The sequence below is a fragment of the Lutjanus erythropterus genome, chromosome 20 (assembly GCF_056507025.1).
Source record: "Lutjanus erythropterus isolate fLutEry1 chromosome 20, fLutEry1.hap2, whole genome shotgun sequence".
Taxonomy (NCBI): Eukaryota; Metazoa; Chordata; class Actinopteri; order Lutjaniformes; family Lutjanidae; genus Lutjanus; species Lutjanus erythropterus.
The window spans coordinates 13,811,644-13,830,120 of NC_139336.1; the positions used below are offsets into that span (position 1 = coordinate 13,811,644).

The following is an 18,477-nucleotide window of genomic DNA, read 5'->3' on the forward strand; positions in this document are numbered from 1 at the left end:
TGGGTTTACATTTAGCTGAAAGTGCTTGAGAACAATAATGTTTTCAGTCTGGACTTAAAAGCTGCAATGTTAGGAACATTCTTAAAATCATCAGGTCGCTTTTTCCAGCGCTGTGCTACATAATGACTAAAAGCTGCTTCTCCTTGTCTAGATTTGGCCCTGGGCTCCACCAGCAGTCCTCTGGCCCTGATCTGAGAGGTCCTGCAGGGTTATATTGCTCAAACATATCAGCCATATTTCACAGACCGCGCCAGGATTTATAAATAAGTAATAATCAATTCTTTCACTTACTGGCAACCAGTATACAGATTTAAGAACTGGGGTGATGTGGGCTTTGCTTTTGGTTTTGGTCAGAACTCTTGTGGCTGAATTTTAATAAGTAAGAGTGCTGATAGTAAAGGAGCTTGTGTAGTTCTGTAGGCTAATAGACGATGTAGCCTCAGGTGACTGAGTATCTTCTCTACTGGAAGATAGAAGAATGTGTTCTGTGGTTAGGATGCTGCAGGGCTCTGACACTTCTTTTTGAAGACAGGAACAAATACAATGCATTATATGGTCATGTGAAACAGATTATGTCTTATTCATTCAATACGACATGAGGATTATTCTTATTACGTCAGTTTGACTTAATTCCCATAAGTGCAGGAGAAATCATGTCAGTAAACCAGGTATTGTTAATATTCACTCTCATGATAACAATGACAAACACAAAAAGACAAAATGGTGTATTTACTGGCTTCTTATAACACGTTTTCACACCACCGTCCAAAACATTGCCACTTTGGCACTGCTGACTCATTCAATGACGGTCAAAGATAGGTGGGGTGAGGTTGGATGCTGAGTTTTGGGTGTGACAAAAAAATGTCAGCTTTATTTATAGTCTTAACCTCCTGTGTTGCCAGGAAGCATTCTCCTCGTGTCTGTCCAGCCACAAAAAGCTACACTTTCCCAGGTTCATTCCCAAAACTTTAAATGACCACACTCTTTAATCTGCATAATGCTTTGGATTAAAACATTACAAATATGTCCTACTGTAACTGATGAGAAAGACGCCAGGATTAGACAGTGATCCTGGTTTAAAATCCAGCACAAGAAAATGTGAGATACTGTCAAGGGTTGTTATAAAATCGGATATTCACAAAATGATCACCATGGCAAACAAATTCATATTATTGTTATACTACCATAGCTATAAAAAATTGGAAAAAAAACTAACACTATCAGTCAAATTAATTTTAACTTTACTCTGTTTATTGTGTGTTTTGTTTATTTTTTTCAAATGAATGAAACACTGAAAATATGGGTGTAGTGAGGTGGAGAGTCTGTAACCATAAAGTGCAATTACACTTAATATATAGTTAAAATGTGTGTCTGTCTGAGGAGAGGGAGACAAAGTGAGAGCAGAAAAAAACAAATGATTTAAGAGCATGTTGGTGCGTCAAAGGCTGAAATATCCTGACTTTTAGTTGTGGGTCCAACTCCAGAAATGCTGGATCCTACATTTCTCATAATGCAGCCATTAGCATCTTTACAGTAGATACTCATTTTTAAATGCCCACATCCAAATCCCACTGGCTCATTTTGTAAAGCCTGGTTTCTTCTAAAAATCTGTTCTCTGTAAACCCAAGCTGAGATACCCCTGGTGACATCACCCAGGTTAATTTCCACACAAGCTACAGAAGACATCGCACAGGTCTTTTCACAGGCAGCTAGTGCTCCCAATGGCTAAAAACCCCCTACCATTATAAATGTAATATGTTGTAAATATTGTAATTATTCTGTAAATCAAACATGCAAAGTTTGCTCATTAATATGAAAGCAGGTGATGACAGTGTCGCCCTCATAGCAGATCCTTCCTGTTCCTTGTTGTCATAGACACAGTTTTCTCACTTAACAAAGACTGTTAGCTCATCAGTCTACGTGACTGCAGATCAGTCACTGCAGTCCTGGTTCCTGTTAAGTTTAGTAAACATGAAGTTGATACTATCATGTCACCAGATCCCAGAAAGAGTTTAGACAGGCAGCTGTATGTTTTGGTGCATAACACACACAGACTGACAGCTGTGTTGTCAGTGTTGATACACACTGATACCCTACAGCTGTGTGTAAGAACAACATAGTAATGATTTTAAAGGGACAAACCCATTCCTTTACAGTCTAGACTATTGCTATTGCCGTATTATTATTATTATTATTATTATTATTATTATCATTATTGTTATTATTATTATTATTATTATTATTATTATTATTATTATTATTATTATTATTATTATTATTATTATTATTATCATTATTAGCAGCTAGCATAACTGTAAACAGTAGCTAGTGTAAACAGTGATAAACTGATAGTGAACTGATACAAAGGGGGAGACTTGTTTTTTTTTTTTTTTTTTTTTTTACTGTTGTCTCAGTTTCTCAGACACTATTTGCAATAAGCAAAGCAAATCTTAATTAATTAAACTTACATCTGTCTGCTAATTACCCATACCGTTTAAAGATGATTACATACATGCCATATTGTTCACAATATTTATTAGAATGGAAGAAGTCAGATGTTGCAACTGACCCCATTCCTGGAGACAGTTGCAACACAATCAAAATGTAAAAATACAGTAAATCTCACAAATTAACTTCTGCTCTTTGTTTCAATAAACACGTGCATTGTTTTACAGTAATATTATAGTATTATTTATTTATTTTGTAATATTTATTAACAACATTTTGCAACCATCTTCACCTTATATCAGCCATGACAGAACATCATGTGCTAGCGAGACACATGATAAACATGAAACTTAGGAGTCAACAAAATAATGTCCAAACTAAGTAAGTTTTAATTAATTCATTAAAAAAAAGGTCAGGACAGGATGAAGAAATACAGCTCATTTAAAAAAAAAAAAAGCCCTCCTTCCTTCCAAAACAATTTCTTTTTCAATAAATGCAGCAGCAGATGGTGAAAGTGTCCTCTGTCTTCCAGGTGGGGAGACGGTCTAACTGAGCATATTGCAACCGTCCCAAGTCTACCCTATTGAAATAGAGTGCAGTAACTGTTCTGGCCTTATCACCAATGTAAAATCTTAAAAATCTGCAAATAATTCATAATAAAAAGAAAAATCTTTACTTTTCTTGCAATAACCTGCAAAATCAAAAGAAACAAAACTTCATCATGTCAATAACCAACTTTATTTAAATGAATATGTGGCACTTATACAGTGGTTATATACAGAGCATTGATCTGCTGGGGTTTTCTACATTTTATTTGAAAGCTGGTGAACACACAATACAATACAGACAGTAAAAAAAAAGCATACATGTAGTAATGGCACTGTAGTCATTTCACAATGTTATTTAAATATAGTTGCTCCTGTGAAACAATATATATTAATTGACTAATCATGACATTTTGTGGCTTTACAATTACTGTGACCAAGACACTACAAAGCACTTTTCCCCCCTGAGAATAAACTATGTCAAACAGCCGAAACTAAAACGTATGTGCACACCTTCCCAGATCCTGTTCTGCTTCATTTTTACATTCTTCTCCTGTCATACACGGCACAGAACAATTTAACATACAAGTCAGACTGATAATTGCCTTTTGGCTTGATTTTTCTCTTTAAATAGCATGTACTGTTTATTTTAGTCTGTTGTTGAAAATACAACTGCTGATTGGTGCCTAACATTTTCTAGCAACTAATGCTATGTTAAGATAATTTTTTTTTTTTCAACTTCTTGCAACCCGTTTTATGTCAGCTCACTAACTAGCTTTACAAATATGGAACAATGATGAGGATGAACAAATTTTCTTTCAACACCCCTGCAGTTGTAAAGGATGTTTATTATTATGGACTATTTCATTTTACTGTAAGTGCCAGATTAGACTCAATATCAAGGACTTGGTGAGCAAAAATGTATTATTTAAGATGTACATTTGTAGTTTTTTTTTTCACCCTGATCCATCAGTTCCTACAGGCAACAACAAACAAGTGTACACCCATTTAGAATCAGTTTATATACAAAAATGCACGTGCATCCTCACTTGCCCAACACTCTCTGTCATTAAACAACGATATGATCTGATTACATGAATTATTGTGCAATCATCACATAAGCATAAACATAATCATATACAGAGAGGAAGACAAGATTATAAAAAATGTATCCTGCTAATGTTTGTGGTTATCGTTAGTTATAAAAAAGATATATAAAATAAAGTTATTCAGTCAATAATGTACAACTTGAACAGATGATACAGCAAAAAAAACAAAAACAAAAAAACACTTAACACTGGCTACTCCTGGGAGTAACTTGATTACTCAGTAAATCTTGCAGGAGGACCACTGTCCAGCTTTGACTGTGAGAGCACAGGTACAGATGTTTATTTCTGAAAACAATCTGCAAACTGAGATTCAGAGATCACAGGGCCTATTTTACGAGCACATAGACACAGTGAGCGTGAAACAAAGTGCAAAATGAGAGGAAACCTAGAGACGCAACTGCTTTTGCGAACTTAAAATCTGTATCATCTGTCTTTGCCTTCTCTCAGGACCTTTCTGTTTTTATTCTGACAGACGGAGGAGATAAAGAATGACTGAACAACCTGAACAAACACAACACAACAAAAATATCACAAGAGGCTAAAAGCAGATATAAAAGTAAAAGCATGAGGGATATCTGTATTCTGTCCTCATCAAAAGGTAATGACAAATCAAATCTGGTTAAAATGGCTTACCCTGTATGAAATACATTCCTTTGGAGACACCTGAAATTTTCCACTTTCAGTTTTCAACATCTAAAGTCACTCCTTCATGTATAAGAGCATCACACACACCATCAGTCTGCTTTCTCTGTATTTAAATGAGCATTTGCATTATTTTGCTGAATGTAACCAGTGTTAGAGGACACAGTCAGCTTATATGGAAACAAGGTTTTGCATACATGAAGGAAGTGGATTTCGATCAGGAGTATTAGACAGATCCTGAAACTTCTCACTGTGCATTCAACAACATCATCTTCAGTGCAGCATTTAGTCCATAAAAGCCATTTCTGCACAAATTCAGTCAGTCAGTTCAATTCATTCAGTGTGTGGACAGTCAGAAATCATTCCCACAACACCAAAACCACAATCACTCATTACAGTTCTATAAATAACACCATAAATATTACAGCAAAAAAGTGAATTGCAGTTGCATTGCAAGTTCAAAACTAGAGCTAAATACGGTGCACAATACACTTTTTATTGCGCTAATAAGCAAATAAATGCAGTGACGTAATTTCATTCCCAAACTAATGTTTTTCACATTTGAATTTTCTGTAAAAACTTGTTATTTTAAATGTATGCTGTTGTAAAGTTGGCAAACAGCACAGATGTTTTATGGCAACATCAGCTTTAAGTCTCTGCTGTGTTCTTCATGGAAAGACTGAATGGTCCAGATCCACCTTACCTACATGTGACTGTGTGCCTCAGTCATCTACTGGCTGTCTAAATCAACAGCTTGATACATGGATACTATTTGTCCTCGATGAATCATGTGCTTGGGGTTGTATTTTTCCATTGTCAGATGAAATATGAAAAACATCATTACTGCAGAAGTTGTGTCACTGTGAAGCTTGTTAAAGCTCAGTTCATCAGTTTGAGTTCTTGGGATGATCACAGTTGTAGAGCGACAGCCACAGTAATAGTAGATCTGATTTTCTTTGAATAAAAGCTTGGTGCAGGAGAATGGAGGCTCAGTAGTGTCACTGGCCACAACCTCATGGCTGACCTGGACAAGAGACAGTGATTATTTTTCTTTATTATTTCAGTATCTTTAATTATGGTGGCAAAAACGTTTCTGGCCTCCACCTTTAAACACATATTAAAGGTGACAGTAATCTGTGAGTTACATGTGCACTGTGGAGTTTTTACCACTAGTAGTGCTATGGAGCTATTTTTTTTAAAGAGGGAGGTCCCATTTTGGTTTGTTTCTTTTTTTTGTTTTTTACCATTTTAAATCTTGATTGAATGTGTACATGTAGGCTGTGCAATGTGCATGTTACCATTATACAGACAGTTGGTGGTAACATGCACACAAACACAGTATAAACAAAGTAAAGAAGAAGTAGACAGCTAACAGATGAACATGAATGTAAACAATGCAGAAATTAAAATATTTTAAAAGTTGCTTTGCAAATTTTTCTGGAAGGAAATGCAGTTTAACATGTATTTTAGACTTCAAGGTTGCAAACAAAGCATATTGGTGAGAAACACTGTTATGTAAACATAACTTCTGTTCGTTAACAAGAAAACTCCACAAGGTAAGTATCTTAATTCCAGGAGTTTGTTATGAGGTGTTGTAATTTATTTGGGGTGAAGAAATGTTTCTTTTAAATATTCAATAGTGAAATGAAATGACCATACTTTAGACAGATATCTACATCTGATTCCTAGCTCTGTCTCTGAAACTGAAACCATTCTGGAGATGAATGTATTGAATAGCTGAAAGCTTACCTCAGACATGATGGAGTTTTAGTCGCATTACACAGCAACGTTGTAGCCATGTTTTTCTGCCAGACGTTTCCTGTCGAAAACAGACAAAAGCGCAATTAATTTGTCAACATTTTCTCATGTTATGTAGATGAAGTTGGTATTCTAATGACTGTGAACGTACAACAGGTGAACATACTTGTTCGTGTAAGACCACAACTGCTGTTCACACATTTCCAAACATTCACTTCGAGCAGTTTTTGAGCAGCTCCATCATTTTCAGTTACATGATAAAACCCACATCATTCATAAGTGAGGACATACTTAGAAATGTAAACATAGTGATATAGCCCAGTATCACAACACTTTGGACCATGGACTCAAATCGTCAATATTTTTTGTGAATGTCAGCACAACTTTAAAATAATATAGTGCATTATATAAAGAGCAAAACAGTCTGTGTAGGGATATGGATGAGTGGATGACTGGGTTAAACACAGGACTTCATACAGGAGACCAGGGTTTGATTCCAACCAACAGTCAGTGTTGATTGTTTGAAGGAATTACTTATTTTAACACAAACTATAATCTTTTGCTACACCCAACCAGGTAATGTTGATACATAAACCTCCCCAAGACCTTTATTTTGAAAGTGTAGGCAGACGTATATTTTTTATTTCTAACTTGACCCCAGAATGATAACAACGGTTGTAAAGGTGTGTGTAAAGTGTCACACACAAAAAAAATTGATTTGTATCCATGTACACAAATCTAATATATTTGGCCAAGGTGACTATCGCTCATACTAATTATCCTGATCTTCTCCTTCTCACAAAAAAAAAAAGAAACAAGTTTGACACTTCCTGAAAGAGTTCAAAGACAGTGAGAATTAGGAAAAAGTTTTCTTTTCGAGAGTGATTTGAAATGATCATTATCAAACTCATGTCTTAAGCATAGTGCAGGGATCAGGATGTACTTAGCTTCATTTAGCATAAAGACTGGATCGGAGGAAATAAGCCTTGCTTCAGTGGTGGACTTCCAATTACAAATTTTAATCTTTGAAACTAAAAGAGATTGAAACAGTTCCACCATGTATCACATCTTTCTGCATGATGGTGCCCCACTGCATCCTCTTTGATATAGAAACAAAAAACTAAAACTCAATATTTATTTATAATATTTTACTGTGCAGGCACAAATTCGCACCAAAGCAGGCCGCCTCACACATTCATTTGTATATTGAGGCACATTCTCGCCCAGCTGTTGTTCCACCTATAAGCACATGCAGTCAGTTTTACAACTCAGTTTGAGTGAAGATTTCAGTCAAACTCAAATTAGAATTCTACTCATGACACTACAGCTACAGTAGAAATGAAATGATAATATTATGAACTATTTTTACTGCCTTTACCTAATTAAGTTACTCAGTACACAAGCTGTCAATCAAAACCAAAACGTCACACTCCTGGGAGAGTGAGAAAAATAATTAAAACATTGGGTTCTTGATGACTTTAGTTCAACTACTTTAGAGCTTTAGAGATTGTTTTTTCATGTCCCATCCAGGCTAACAGTTTCCCTCTGTTTCCAGTCAGTGTGCTAAGCTAGGCTAACAACATCCTGACTCAAGTTTTTTTTAAATGTCAGCCTTCTCATTTCCCTCGTAAAGCAAATATGCAGTTTCCCCTCAAGAAGAACAAATGGAAAAAACTTTAAACAGAAAGACACCCCTGAGATGTTTCAGTACCTGCGCTTCTTCTTCTGCCTCTGCCTCAGTTTGGCGAGGATGAAAGCCATGATCAGCAACCCGATGATGACAGCCAGCACACTCAGGGTCAGCGGCACACTTAATGCCCCGTTGACAGTGTCCTCGCAGGATGTGCCCCGGTACCCGAGCTCGCAGTCACACACCATATCGCCGCCGCCACCAGGAGGTACCACACATTTCCCATGGCTGTTGCATTGAGTCTCTCCACATGTGGGCAGGCTGAAATCCATGCCTCTTGGCTGAGGAGGAGGGACAGAGGTGGACATCATAGAGGAAGCAGTGGAGGGCAGGGGAGACAGGGTGGACCATTGAGAGAGGGAGTGACAAGTGAAAGGAGAACAGGAGAGGAGAGAGATGAATGGAAGGAAGCCACACCCTGAAACACAATAAAGGAAACATGACAGAGAAGCACAGAGGCTTGTCTAATGAATGTGCTGAGGTCTGATTTAGCTGTCCTCCTTTAAATCTGTTCAACTCTAAATAAAGTTCTGTTACAAATCCGTAATCTGATGCACTGACAGAATGAAGCAGAACTGATCATAACATTGAGTTTATCACTTTTCTTTGCACATACTGAAGCAACCATTGAACTCTTCCAACATGGAGTGAAAATGAACATTGCAAACATTCTGCAAAAAGCCTCTAATGCTTGGTTGGTTGGGCACATGTTATCAGACAGCACACAGTAAGCACTCACTGTGATAGTCGCAGAGGCCTGGACTCTCAAAAAAAGTTCTGTAAAGAGTAAAAATGTATATTTATGTAAATTTCACAGGTGAAAATAAAATAACTATGGGCAGGGAGCAAGTGCGAACAATAATATAACACATACAATACAATAATATATTTCTGTCTCCGTGGAGAAATCAGAAATTAAAATAATTGTGCGGTATTTTAAAATTTAAATCCACTAAAAATATCAAGTTAATCAGCCACCAGGATTTTACTGTGAAAGGACAGGACACAAGCTTTGACACCACATCCGGCCAAACAACAGAACATCATTATTCGATCAAATAGCAATGTATGTTAGCTGCTCGCTACATTTAATGACATAAAGGCGAAAATAGCCAGTGGAGAATACCAAATTGTAGAGCACTTGGGAGAAATTTGGTAAAAAATAACTTTGCCAGCAACTTTTCCACTTATAAGAAGTGCCAAAAATTATTAGCTTTTGATGCTGCAAGCCACCGACATCGTCACCGAGGGAACACACAGAATACACAGACTGTGTAAGCCTATGCGTGTTTAATGACTGGTTGCGTGACTTATGTTAATGGTTCCAGGTGAGCCTGGATTTCACAGAGATAATTGCGGACAGTGGGTTGGGTCTGGCACTTAGATTTGCAGGTACAGATTTTGCAAAACTGTACCTGTGCAGAACTCCAGTTAGTGGCTCAACTTTTGCCGCATTGTCTTGGCTTGGTTGGACGGCTCTTGTGGAAACTGCTTTCAAGGATGAGACTCACACCGACTGAAGGTCAGGTTTAGTTTTTAAGTTGACAAAACACTGCTACAGCGTTGTAGAACCTCCCAAACAATGTAAGTGAATAGTAAGTTAGTTAGTTAATTTTTTTTAATTTTCCTTTCTCCTGTTGTTGAGTGTTTGCTCTTAATGAGAACTATTGGGTCTCTGTTGGATCTAGAGCTGCTCGGTATAAAAAGTGCCCTGAAATAACTTGCTATGATTTGCATTATACAAATAAAACTGACTTGACTGTGCTGCCCCCAGGGTGCTGACAGAAATGACAGAACTGCAGGCATTGTGCACCGTAAATAATACGATACAAGTTTTCTCTCTGTCAAATTGATAAAATGTGATATAATTCCCCAAAACATACCACAAAAGTTTGTTTACGCATTTCATACACACACACATACATTTCTATGTACATGAACAACAGCGAAAAACAAAACAAAACTCGATATTGAATGAAAATATGACACCTTGTCGCACAGTATGAGACTGTGAGCTGCTTGTTGTGTAGCATCCCGCCCTCAAACATATTTTACTTTTAAATCACAAACATCACAAACAAATGACCAAATGTACATAACAGCCTAACTGCAAGCATACAGCAGTGTAAGAAACATACTGCCTTAAGACACGATGCGACTTTTCTTTGCAGTTATTCTACAGTTATTCAGAAACACAAGGAAGTACCTTTCCTCTAGGCGTTTCATCATCAACAGCAGGTTTACCCTGAGACTAGTTTGATCAAATACATCTATGTTAAAGGACACAGTATGATTCAACAGAACCTAAAGCACTGTAAAAAAAATAGTAGGATAAAATAATATTAATATACCTTCATTATCTATATCTTTCTTGTTTATTTTTACATTCTCAACACATGAATAAAACCAGGAGCACGTTGTACTCAAGACGGACTTAGTTGACTGCTAGACCAAATGTTCACAGCCTCCTATATCATAAATACACTGGTGTGGAAAAGTCACTGAGATCTACGAGATAAGACTGGCCATTATCTAAAACTGTACAATGTGGCAGGTATTATGATAGATAAGTAGCGGTGACAGTGTCAAAATCTTATCTTACTCCTAAAGCATCTTGTCAGTCAGGTTTCCCACCGACATACACAGATTCTATAGGAAGGTAAAATAGCACAGCAACACATCCAACTGTGAAAAAAATCAAAAACATTTACTCACAAAAGAGAAACCGCAGACCTGGCGTGCTGGCTGTTGAGTTTAGATTTCTGTTATAAGGTTGTCCAGGTATCTGTGTGCGCTTACGGTCCTTTGAAAAGAATTTGAAGTTCCTGTTTCAGTGAGGGAATCTATAACAATAGGAGGGAGGGAAGAGGAAGAAAGGCGAGACCTGTGAATACCTGCCTGGGTGTTTTTTTCCCCATCAACGCACACATACACATAAGTCACCTCCTCCCTCTGCCTTATCTTTAAATGGGCTGAGTCACATACACACACACTCTTGCACCCACCAAGTATCCTTGGCACTGATGGAGCAACTTCACATTTCATAAGCAGAGTGCAAACTAATCTTATGCCTCTGTTAATCTCTGACTCACAAAATTCAATGCTCTGACAAACGTGGGAAAAATAAACGTAATTTGTATGGTGCCTTTCAGACAGCGTCCCATTAAATAAACATGCAGGATGCCAGAGGAGCAACAATACAGACAAATAAAACGTGGCAGGGAAAAATAAAGACTTTTCTTTGATATAATATGTACAAAAATGTCAGACATAGCATGGATTTGATCATATTATAACTCAACATTAACAGCTCAACTTTTCCTGAGAACTGAAGGCTCAATAACATAAACACACATACATGTTCACACACCCTTTACCCTACGGACTATTATATTGAAATACAGTCAGTGTGTTTGCCTGACCAGCGGGGGATGGGAGGAGGAGGAGGCAAGTTAGAACAAAACTCAGCTGGCAAGACCTGACAAGACTGACATGACTGTGTTCCAAGCAGTGGCTCAAAAATCTGTTGAGAAATTGTCAGGAAACGTTTCCTACAGGGTTACTTTAGCCTCATGACCTTAATAACAATTCTTCTGGGTTAGATTTGAAAGTTTTGGTGTTAGTGGCTATAAGAATGGCAATGTCGACTTGTTGTTCGGTCACAACTCAAAGACTACTGGCTGGATAAGAAATTTGTCGTCCACCGAAAAAAAATTCCACTAACTTTGGTAATCCCCTGTTTTGACTGCCATCACTTTGTCCAGTACTTTGCTTTATGACCAGTTGCAACTAATGGCATTCCCATCAGCCTAAACTGCACATTGCATTTAGTGCTAATTAGCAAATGTTAGCATGCATGCATGTTTAGCTTGTATAATCAAACATATGTATATGCATACATTATAATGTATAACACTATAATGCCTATGCCTATGCAAAAAGGTCTCCCTCCTATACAATGGTAACATGCAAGCAATTTAAGATGTGATAATGCTTTGGAACATATGATAAAGTTATCAATATGTGATTAATATGATCTTAAGACCTTGGATTTTGTGTTATTTGCACGTTGGGGAATAGTCAGTTTTTGAAGATGGAAGTGCAGCTCCCTTGAAGTCTTACTGGTTATGGTTTAAAGACAAGTTTATATCTGGATTTCCAGAATTAATATTCCAGTTTACACAAAGCTGAGAGATGGTCCGTGGACAGATGGACAATGTGTAATGTGAAAATATTCAAGGATAGGTTTACTTTCTCAGGCTCCGGTGTGAGTCAAGAGGAGCATGTGTGACACATTTCTAAGTACAGTATAGGTGTAAATAGATATTTATCATATATGAGGGCCAAGTGACTTAACTTTACATTTATTTTTCAGATGAAAAATGTAGTTTTTTTTATTTTTTTTAAAGCTGCACATGTCCAACAGAAAAAAAAAATACACCATCCATTTCTGTATCGAGAACACTTTTGTCAGGCCGTTGGTGATTGAGATGAAAAAGTATTTTTTCCAATTCAGTTTCACTTTGTCTTAGCAGGGCAGAATGCGACACTATCAGAAACACAGAAGTAAAAACATGCATGCACATGTCCTAACCGGGCTCATCTGTGGGACGAGTTTGGCTGGCTGACAGGTGGAAATACATAAACAAAAGGACCTTTCACACGAAATGTGTTTCTGTGGAACCAAAATGTCACAAGGAAGAAATAAAACAGAATCAGGTTACAAAACCGATAAAGACCATTGACTGTATATAAGGAGACCGGGAAAGCTGTGACAACATTTTTGCATATGATAGAGGAAAAAATGCAAAAGCAAGACTAACAAGCATTACTAAGTATCAAGGAATCTATCAGCTCGTAATGGTGTAGAGTAATTCTCTGCTTTTATGTGAGCAAACGGTCTGCTAAACTTAACTACCAATCAATCTATTATAAGTATTTTAATCTAAATATTTCAACATGTAGAATGAATCATTAAATAGTTAAATAAAAAAAAAAATCCTAATAAATGGCAGTCACTTGACAGGACGGAGACACACAGGCATTAGCAGACAAGCAGCGTTAGACAACACTGAAACAGTGTCAGCGCAGCAGCATTAGTAAGAGACACATTATACACACAAATATAGAGAGTCTGGTCTTTGGTTTATTCTTTATCACATTTCTGTTGATGTCTGCAGATAACAATCCACAGCATCAGTCACCAGTTGTTTACTGGACGCCATATTTCAGAACACAGAACTTCTATTTGAGCTGCAGTGACTTCAACTCTAGCGGGGGGTTCTTCACATCTACTGGAGACTCCAGCTCCTAGAGAGAAGGAAAGAGCAGATATGTTTCCCCTCAGTGTATATAAACAGAGCAGAGACAGTGATCTTAAATCTTGAAAATTAATGAAGCAGAAATGTAAGCAATTTGAGGAAGATCTTGAAGACCAAAGACCACCTGAAAAATACCTTGATATATATATATATATATATATATATATATATATATATATATATATAAGGTGTATAAATCAATTAAGCAAACAAACAAACTTATTCTGGTATATTTATAAGATTGAAGACAAACTTATTCTTTTCATTGGCATAAATTACATTATATCCTGTTAATTATTTGTTAACACGTTTTTGAGACAATTTCATTTTAGAAACTTGCACTGAGCTGCCGTTTTGGATGATTTCAAAAGAAAGTTTGAACTAAACTGTATTTCTAAAATTAAAATAGCAAAATGGTCTTAAAATGACAAAAAAACTCTGCCAAAATATTAACATTTAAATAATGTGTTCATATTTATCACAAATTGTCAAATTAGCCAGCTGCTTTAGTATACAAATAAGTCACATTAATGGTTCATATTCTTAAATAAATCTCCGCTCATTTATCCAAGAGTTTCCACAGAGTCGTATGAAGTTTTACCTCAGAGTCTGAATCGTAGCGTTCACATGGCAGGCCCATGTTGGCCATCAGAGTTTCTTTCTCCACGGATCTGCTTCTGATGGACGCCCACGCCTTCCTGTTGAAACCAGATTATTTTAATTTTCTGCAAAACTCTCAGAGTTACAGAGAACAAAACAGGCTCACAAAGTGTCAAATCCTTGTGGCCAGGGTGAAAAAGAAGCACTCTTTCTCATGGTCACTACCTTTTAGTGAAAATAAAAGCAGCAGCCATCAATATAGCAATGAGGAAGAAGACGCCAAGGATCACAGCCACGTGGCTTCGTCCAGTTTCGGTCTCTTGACAGAACTCTCCCTTGTAACCAGCTGTACACTGGCAGCGAGTGATTTTGCCTTCTGTGATGCAGCTGCCCTGACCATGGCAGCGCTGCCGATCACAGGACGTGGAGGTTTTTTTAACTGAATAAACAGAGTTCTTTTGGGAGTTGGGGTGAGGCGATGAGGGAGACTGGGGAGGCTGGTCGTCGCTGGATTTGGTCTTGAAAGAGGCAGAGTTTTTGTTTGGACCTGTAGAGAAATCCGTACGTGGTATTATATAACATGTACTGCTGTAAAACTGACAGAAATGTTCCTACACTACACTTATCACTGTATTATAATCTTGCATCTGGCTGCTGTTCTTTTTAGTGAGTTGGGTAATTACAGATTGGGTTATTTAAAGGGGAAATAAGATTTAAGATCTGCATGTGGTTCATCAATACTAGTGAAGCAGCTACTTCTCTAGGAACAGAAATATTTGATTCTTGTATTTGGGTCACAACAAATCTGAGATGACTTAAAACCCCTAATTCAATTTCTTCTCCAAACTCACAGTCCTGTTCATCTGACTGGTCTGGACAGTCGACTTGTCCATCACAGAACTTGCTGCTGCCGATACACTTGCTACCATCAACGCAGGATTCTTGGCCAGAGGGGCATTTGGGGAGCGGAGCGCAGGAAGTGACATTGACAGCGGAGAAGCCCCGTCCACATTTACATGTCCGACTCCCAGGATAGGACAGGCACAGGTGGACACATCCTCCATTGTTTTGGGAGCAGCTATTAGTTCCTGGAGGAAATGGATAAAAGAGGATTTGTAATTTAAACAGCACAGATGAAGAGAGAATAAAGCGACAGCTTCTCAGGTATAATTTAAAGTGGATAGAAGAGAGTCAGCAGTATTTTTCATTTTATGTAGGATCATCATTGGATCCCCTACTGTTGTCTTCCTGGACTTTAAGGCACATTTCTGTTAACCTACATAGTTTCACACAATAACGTTTGAAAGTAGGTAAATATGTTCCTTTGAGTCTACATGTGATTGCTCATATCATACAGCAACATGGGAATAACAGTTGTACTAGAACATGCGTTAGACCTGCTCCCATGTCAATCAATATTCTGTTATGACTAAACAAATCAGAGCCTCCTGGCTGCATGAAATGACAATCTGCTTTGGCACTGTGAGCAGATTTCCAGTGCCAGACTGAGAAAACGAGTTTGGTTGAAGTCCAGGAAACATGAACCAGAGGTGTGTCGACATTTGTCAGTGAATCATTAAAGACGACGATGTGCATCTGGATGTGTGTTACTTAATACTGACATTGTTTGGAAGTGTTTGGACTTAATATTTCTGCTTCTGTGCAAAGATTTATTTTGCTTCTATATGCTTTATTTGACATTGTTGGGTTTAATACCGGAAAAGCTGATCATTTGCACTTGAAAGTATTGTTATAGCTGCTTGCACCTGCAGGGCATCTTCATTTCCCAAGAAATCTATCAACAAAACATGAAGTAACACGAGGACCAGGATCACTGATGTCAATGCAGATCAATATTTTCCATTATTTAAAGAAACTTAATGCAGTGTCAGACAAGTACGTCATGATTTATGAGGTGAATGTGCGATTGATATTTGCAATCTTTGGTTACAAAAGTGATTGTATTAATTATAATTTGTGTTATTATCAAGAGTACAACAAACTTTGCTTATGCATGTGTGTACTTCAAACTGCAAGAGAGTGCAACAGTTCAAAAAGAACAAGTAGGAGAGAGTGTTGTCCAAGTGTGTGTGATGAGCTCAATTCATCATTGCTCTTTCCCACTGCAGTGCACACAGCACTGTAACAGAGTGGGTTCTCCCACAGCTTGCCAAGCCCCATTTCTCTGCAGGTATCACATCGCCCTGCAATCTATTCAACTCAAACTGTGCCTAAGTGAGTCTTTTCATTCTGCCCCGGGTGTCCGATAACGCACCTTTTCTGTTCCCCATATTCAGAAACAGAAGGCAAAGTTGAGGTGAAAATATAAGTGTGCAGATGGTGCAGTTCCTCATTTGTGACAAACAAACAAACAGGTTTGGTGTGCTCCTGCCTTCCAAAGCTGACAGCTAGCCTGTTGGTTAACATTACAAACTTGGGCAGGAATTAATGCATTTATGTGACAAGGATTTCTGTGTTGACAAGCCACTTTCACAATTTCATCCATCAGAATCTCCAAGTGATGAATATCATAATTACATAAGTGGTTGTAAAGTTGGCTACAATCAGCTACTAATAAATCAGCACAATGATTTGATAGGTTGCTTATAACATAGCTGGATGAAACTTGCATGTGTCACATGCATCCTGTGATTCCTGACATTTTTTCGTTTATCCTGTTGTCTTAAATACTGGAACAACTGTATTCTATTGTGCTGAGGTGCCAGGTTTTCAGTTTTCTGGCCTTCTTCATGGACCTTCCTCAACATTACTTTTTCTTTTATTTATTCTATTTAGCAAATAATACCCATAACACACACACAACAATATGAAGACATTATGATGCAACTTCAAAAAAAGAAAGATCAAATGAGACAAAATAAAATAATAAAAAAAAGAAAAAAACTGATTGAAATGATTCCTTCAATAATTATTAAGTAACTAAAGTTTTACATAATTACATTCTTTTTGAATGATCTCCCTGTTACATATTCTGTTGTTTTACTTTGTAATGCTTGTAGCCATCATTTTTTCCAAAAGAAATTGGTGTTGCAGTTGCACTTGAGCTTTAAATATAAACATTTTACCAAACAAAATAATTATATGCATTATCTGATGTAAATTTAAAGTGAATGTCATGACATCATTTGGTCTTGGTTCCATGGACTATACTTCTGACCTTTAATCCACTATTTGTAGACTATTCAGTCATCATGTGGACAGATATGCACATGTGCACTTTTTCTGACAGTCTGCTTTCTCATGTATAAAATAAATGTATTAGAAAAATAGTGGCACAACACCAAAGCTTTTCCAACTTGCTCATTTCTCATTATCCTGGCAGGACTTTTAGTGTCCTCACCTGCCCGTTTCTGACTCGGCTCTGATATTCTGTGTTACTTGTGAGGTACCTACTATGCACAGTAGTGTTTTTTTTTTAACCTATATACACACACGCATCCACACACACCAGGACAAGTAAGAAAACATTTCTGCTGTGGTTTCATTGCTTCATTTGTGTCATAGTGGTACCTGCCCCTTCTCCCCCTTTGCATTCTCAGTCTGCTCTGGAATTTTGTACATCCTGTCAGGCCTCACCTGCCATCTAGTGGCCATGAGAGAGGCTTCCTTATTGGTGTCATTTCTGTTGAGATAACCTATAACAGTATACAGTGGACAGGTTTGCTTCCCTGCAGGTTTCTTTTTACCTGTTTGCCTGTTCCCTGCTTGACAGCTGTTATTTTCCTGACTATTAGCCCCATTGTAGTGGCTTATGCAACTCTTTGTGCCTCCCTGTTGCAGACTGTAGCTGAACAAGTCAACTGCTTTTTACTCAAGATGGACAGACGCCTACCTGACTGACTGTCGGGGCTGTACGCTCGGACTTCCACCAGGCTGGTCTTTGTCTCAAACCACAGCTGGTTAGGTTGGAGGCCATCAGTGAACCACAGTTTGGTTGCATCTGTACAGTTCGGAGACAAAAACAGACAAAACAAAATCCCTCAACCACTACTTCAGTTTCTAAAGTGCAGAGATCACAAGCTACTGAATAGTCTGGTTGGTGAAGAAACATTAGTCAGAGAGAATATTAAAATTTGAACGGGCATGATGGAGAGGAGAAAAAGTGCTGGATGTTTAAAGATGTCCAACAGTACAGATTGCTACAAAGAGGTTGACTGAATAATTCATCGTTATATTAGTCTGCGATGCCATCTGCTGCCTGATGAGGAAAAAGACAGATGAATCGAAGATGAGAGCCAAGATGTACGAGAAAATGAGTTCCACTGAACAGGTTATTGGAGGGAAACAGAGAGAATATACCAAGACACTGTGAGTGTTTGAGTCTTACTGAAAACAAAAAAGCC

The 18,477-nt window shown here is 37.6% G+C and overlaps 2 protein-coding genes across 2 annotated transcripts in view; both read right to left on the reverse strand.

Annotated features, from left to right (window-relative positions):
• Nucleotides 1-5,242: 5,242 nt before the first annotated feature.
• On the reverse strand, nt 5,243-11,083 carry LOC146308235 (uncharacterized). Its single transcript, XM_084746607.1, has 4 exons — nt 10,926-11,083; nt 8,214-8,610; nt 6,494-6,563; nt 5,243-5,768 (listed from the first exon to the last, which is right to left on the reverse strand). The coding sequence occupies exons 2-3, from the start codon at nt 8,501-8,503 to the stop codon at nt 6,521-6,523; spliced, it is 333 nt and encodes a 110-aa protein (XP_084602733.1). The 5' UTR covers nt 8,504-8,610; nt 10,926-11,083; the 3' UTR covers nt 5,243-5,768; nt 6,494-6,520.
• Nucleotides 11,084-13,395: 2,312 nt separating this feature from the next.
• The window catches only part of lrp13b (low-density lipoprotein receptor related-protein 13 b), a 30,743-nt gene continuing 25,661 nt past the window's right edge, over nt 13,396-18,477 (reverse strand). The window contains exons 45-49 of the mRNA XM_084746639.1: nt 17,967-18,074; nt 14,965-15,201; nt 14,339-14,660; nt 14,115-14,211; nt 13,396-13,502 (exon numbers count right to left, since the gene is read on the reverse strand). Coding sequence (XP_084602765.1) covers nt 13,437-13,502; nt 14,115-14,211; nt 14,339-14,660; nt 14,965-15,201; nt 17,967-18,074 — 830 coding nt within the window. The 3' untranslated portion in view covers nt 13,396-13,436. The remainder of the gene's footprint in view (nt 13,503-14,114; nt 14,212-14,338; nt 14,661-14,964; nt 15,202-17,966; nt 18,075-18,477) is intronic.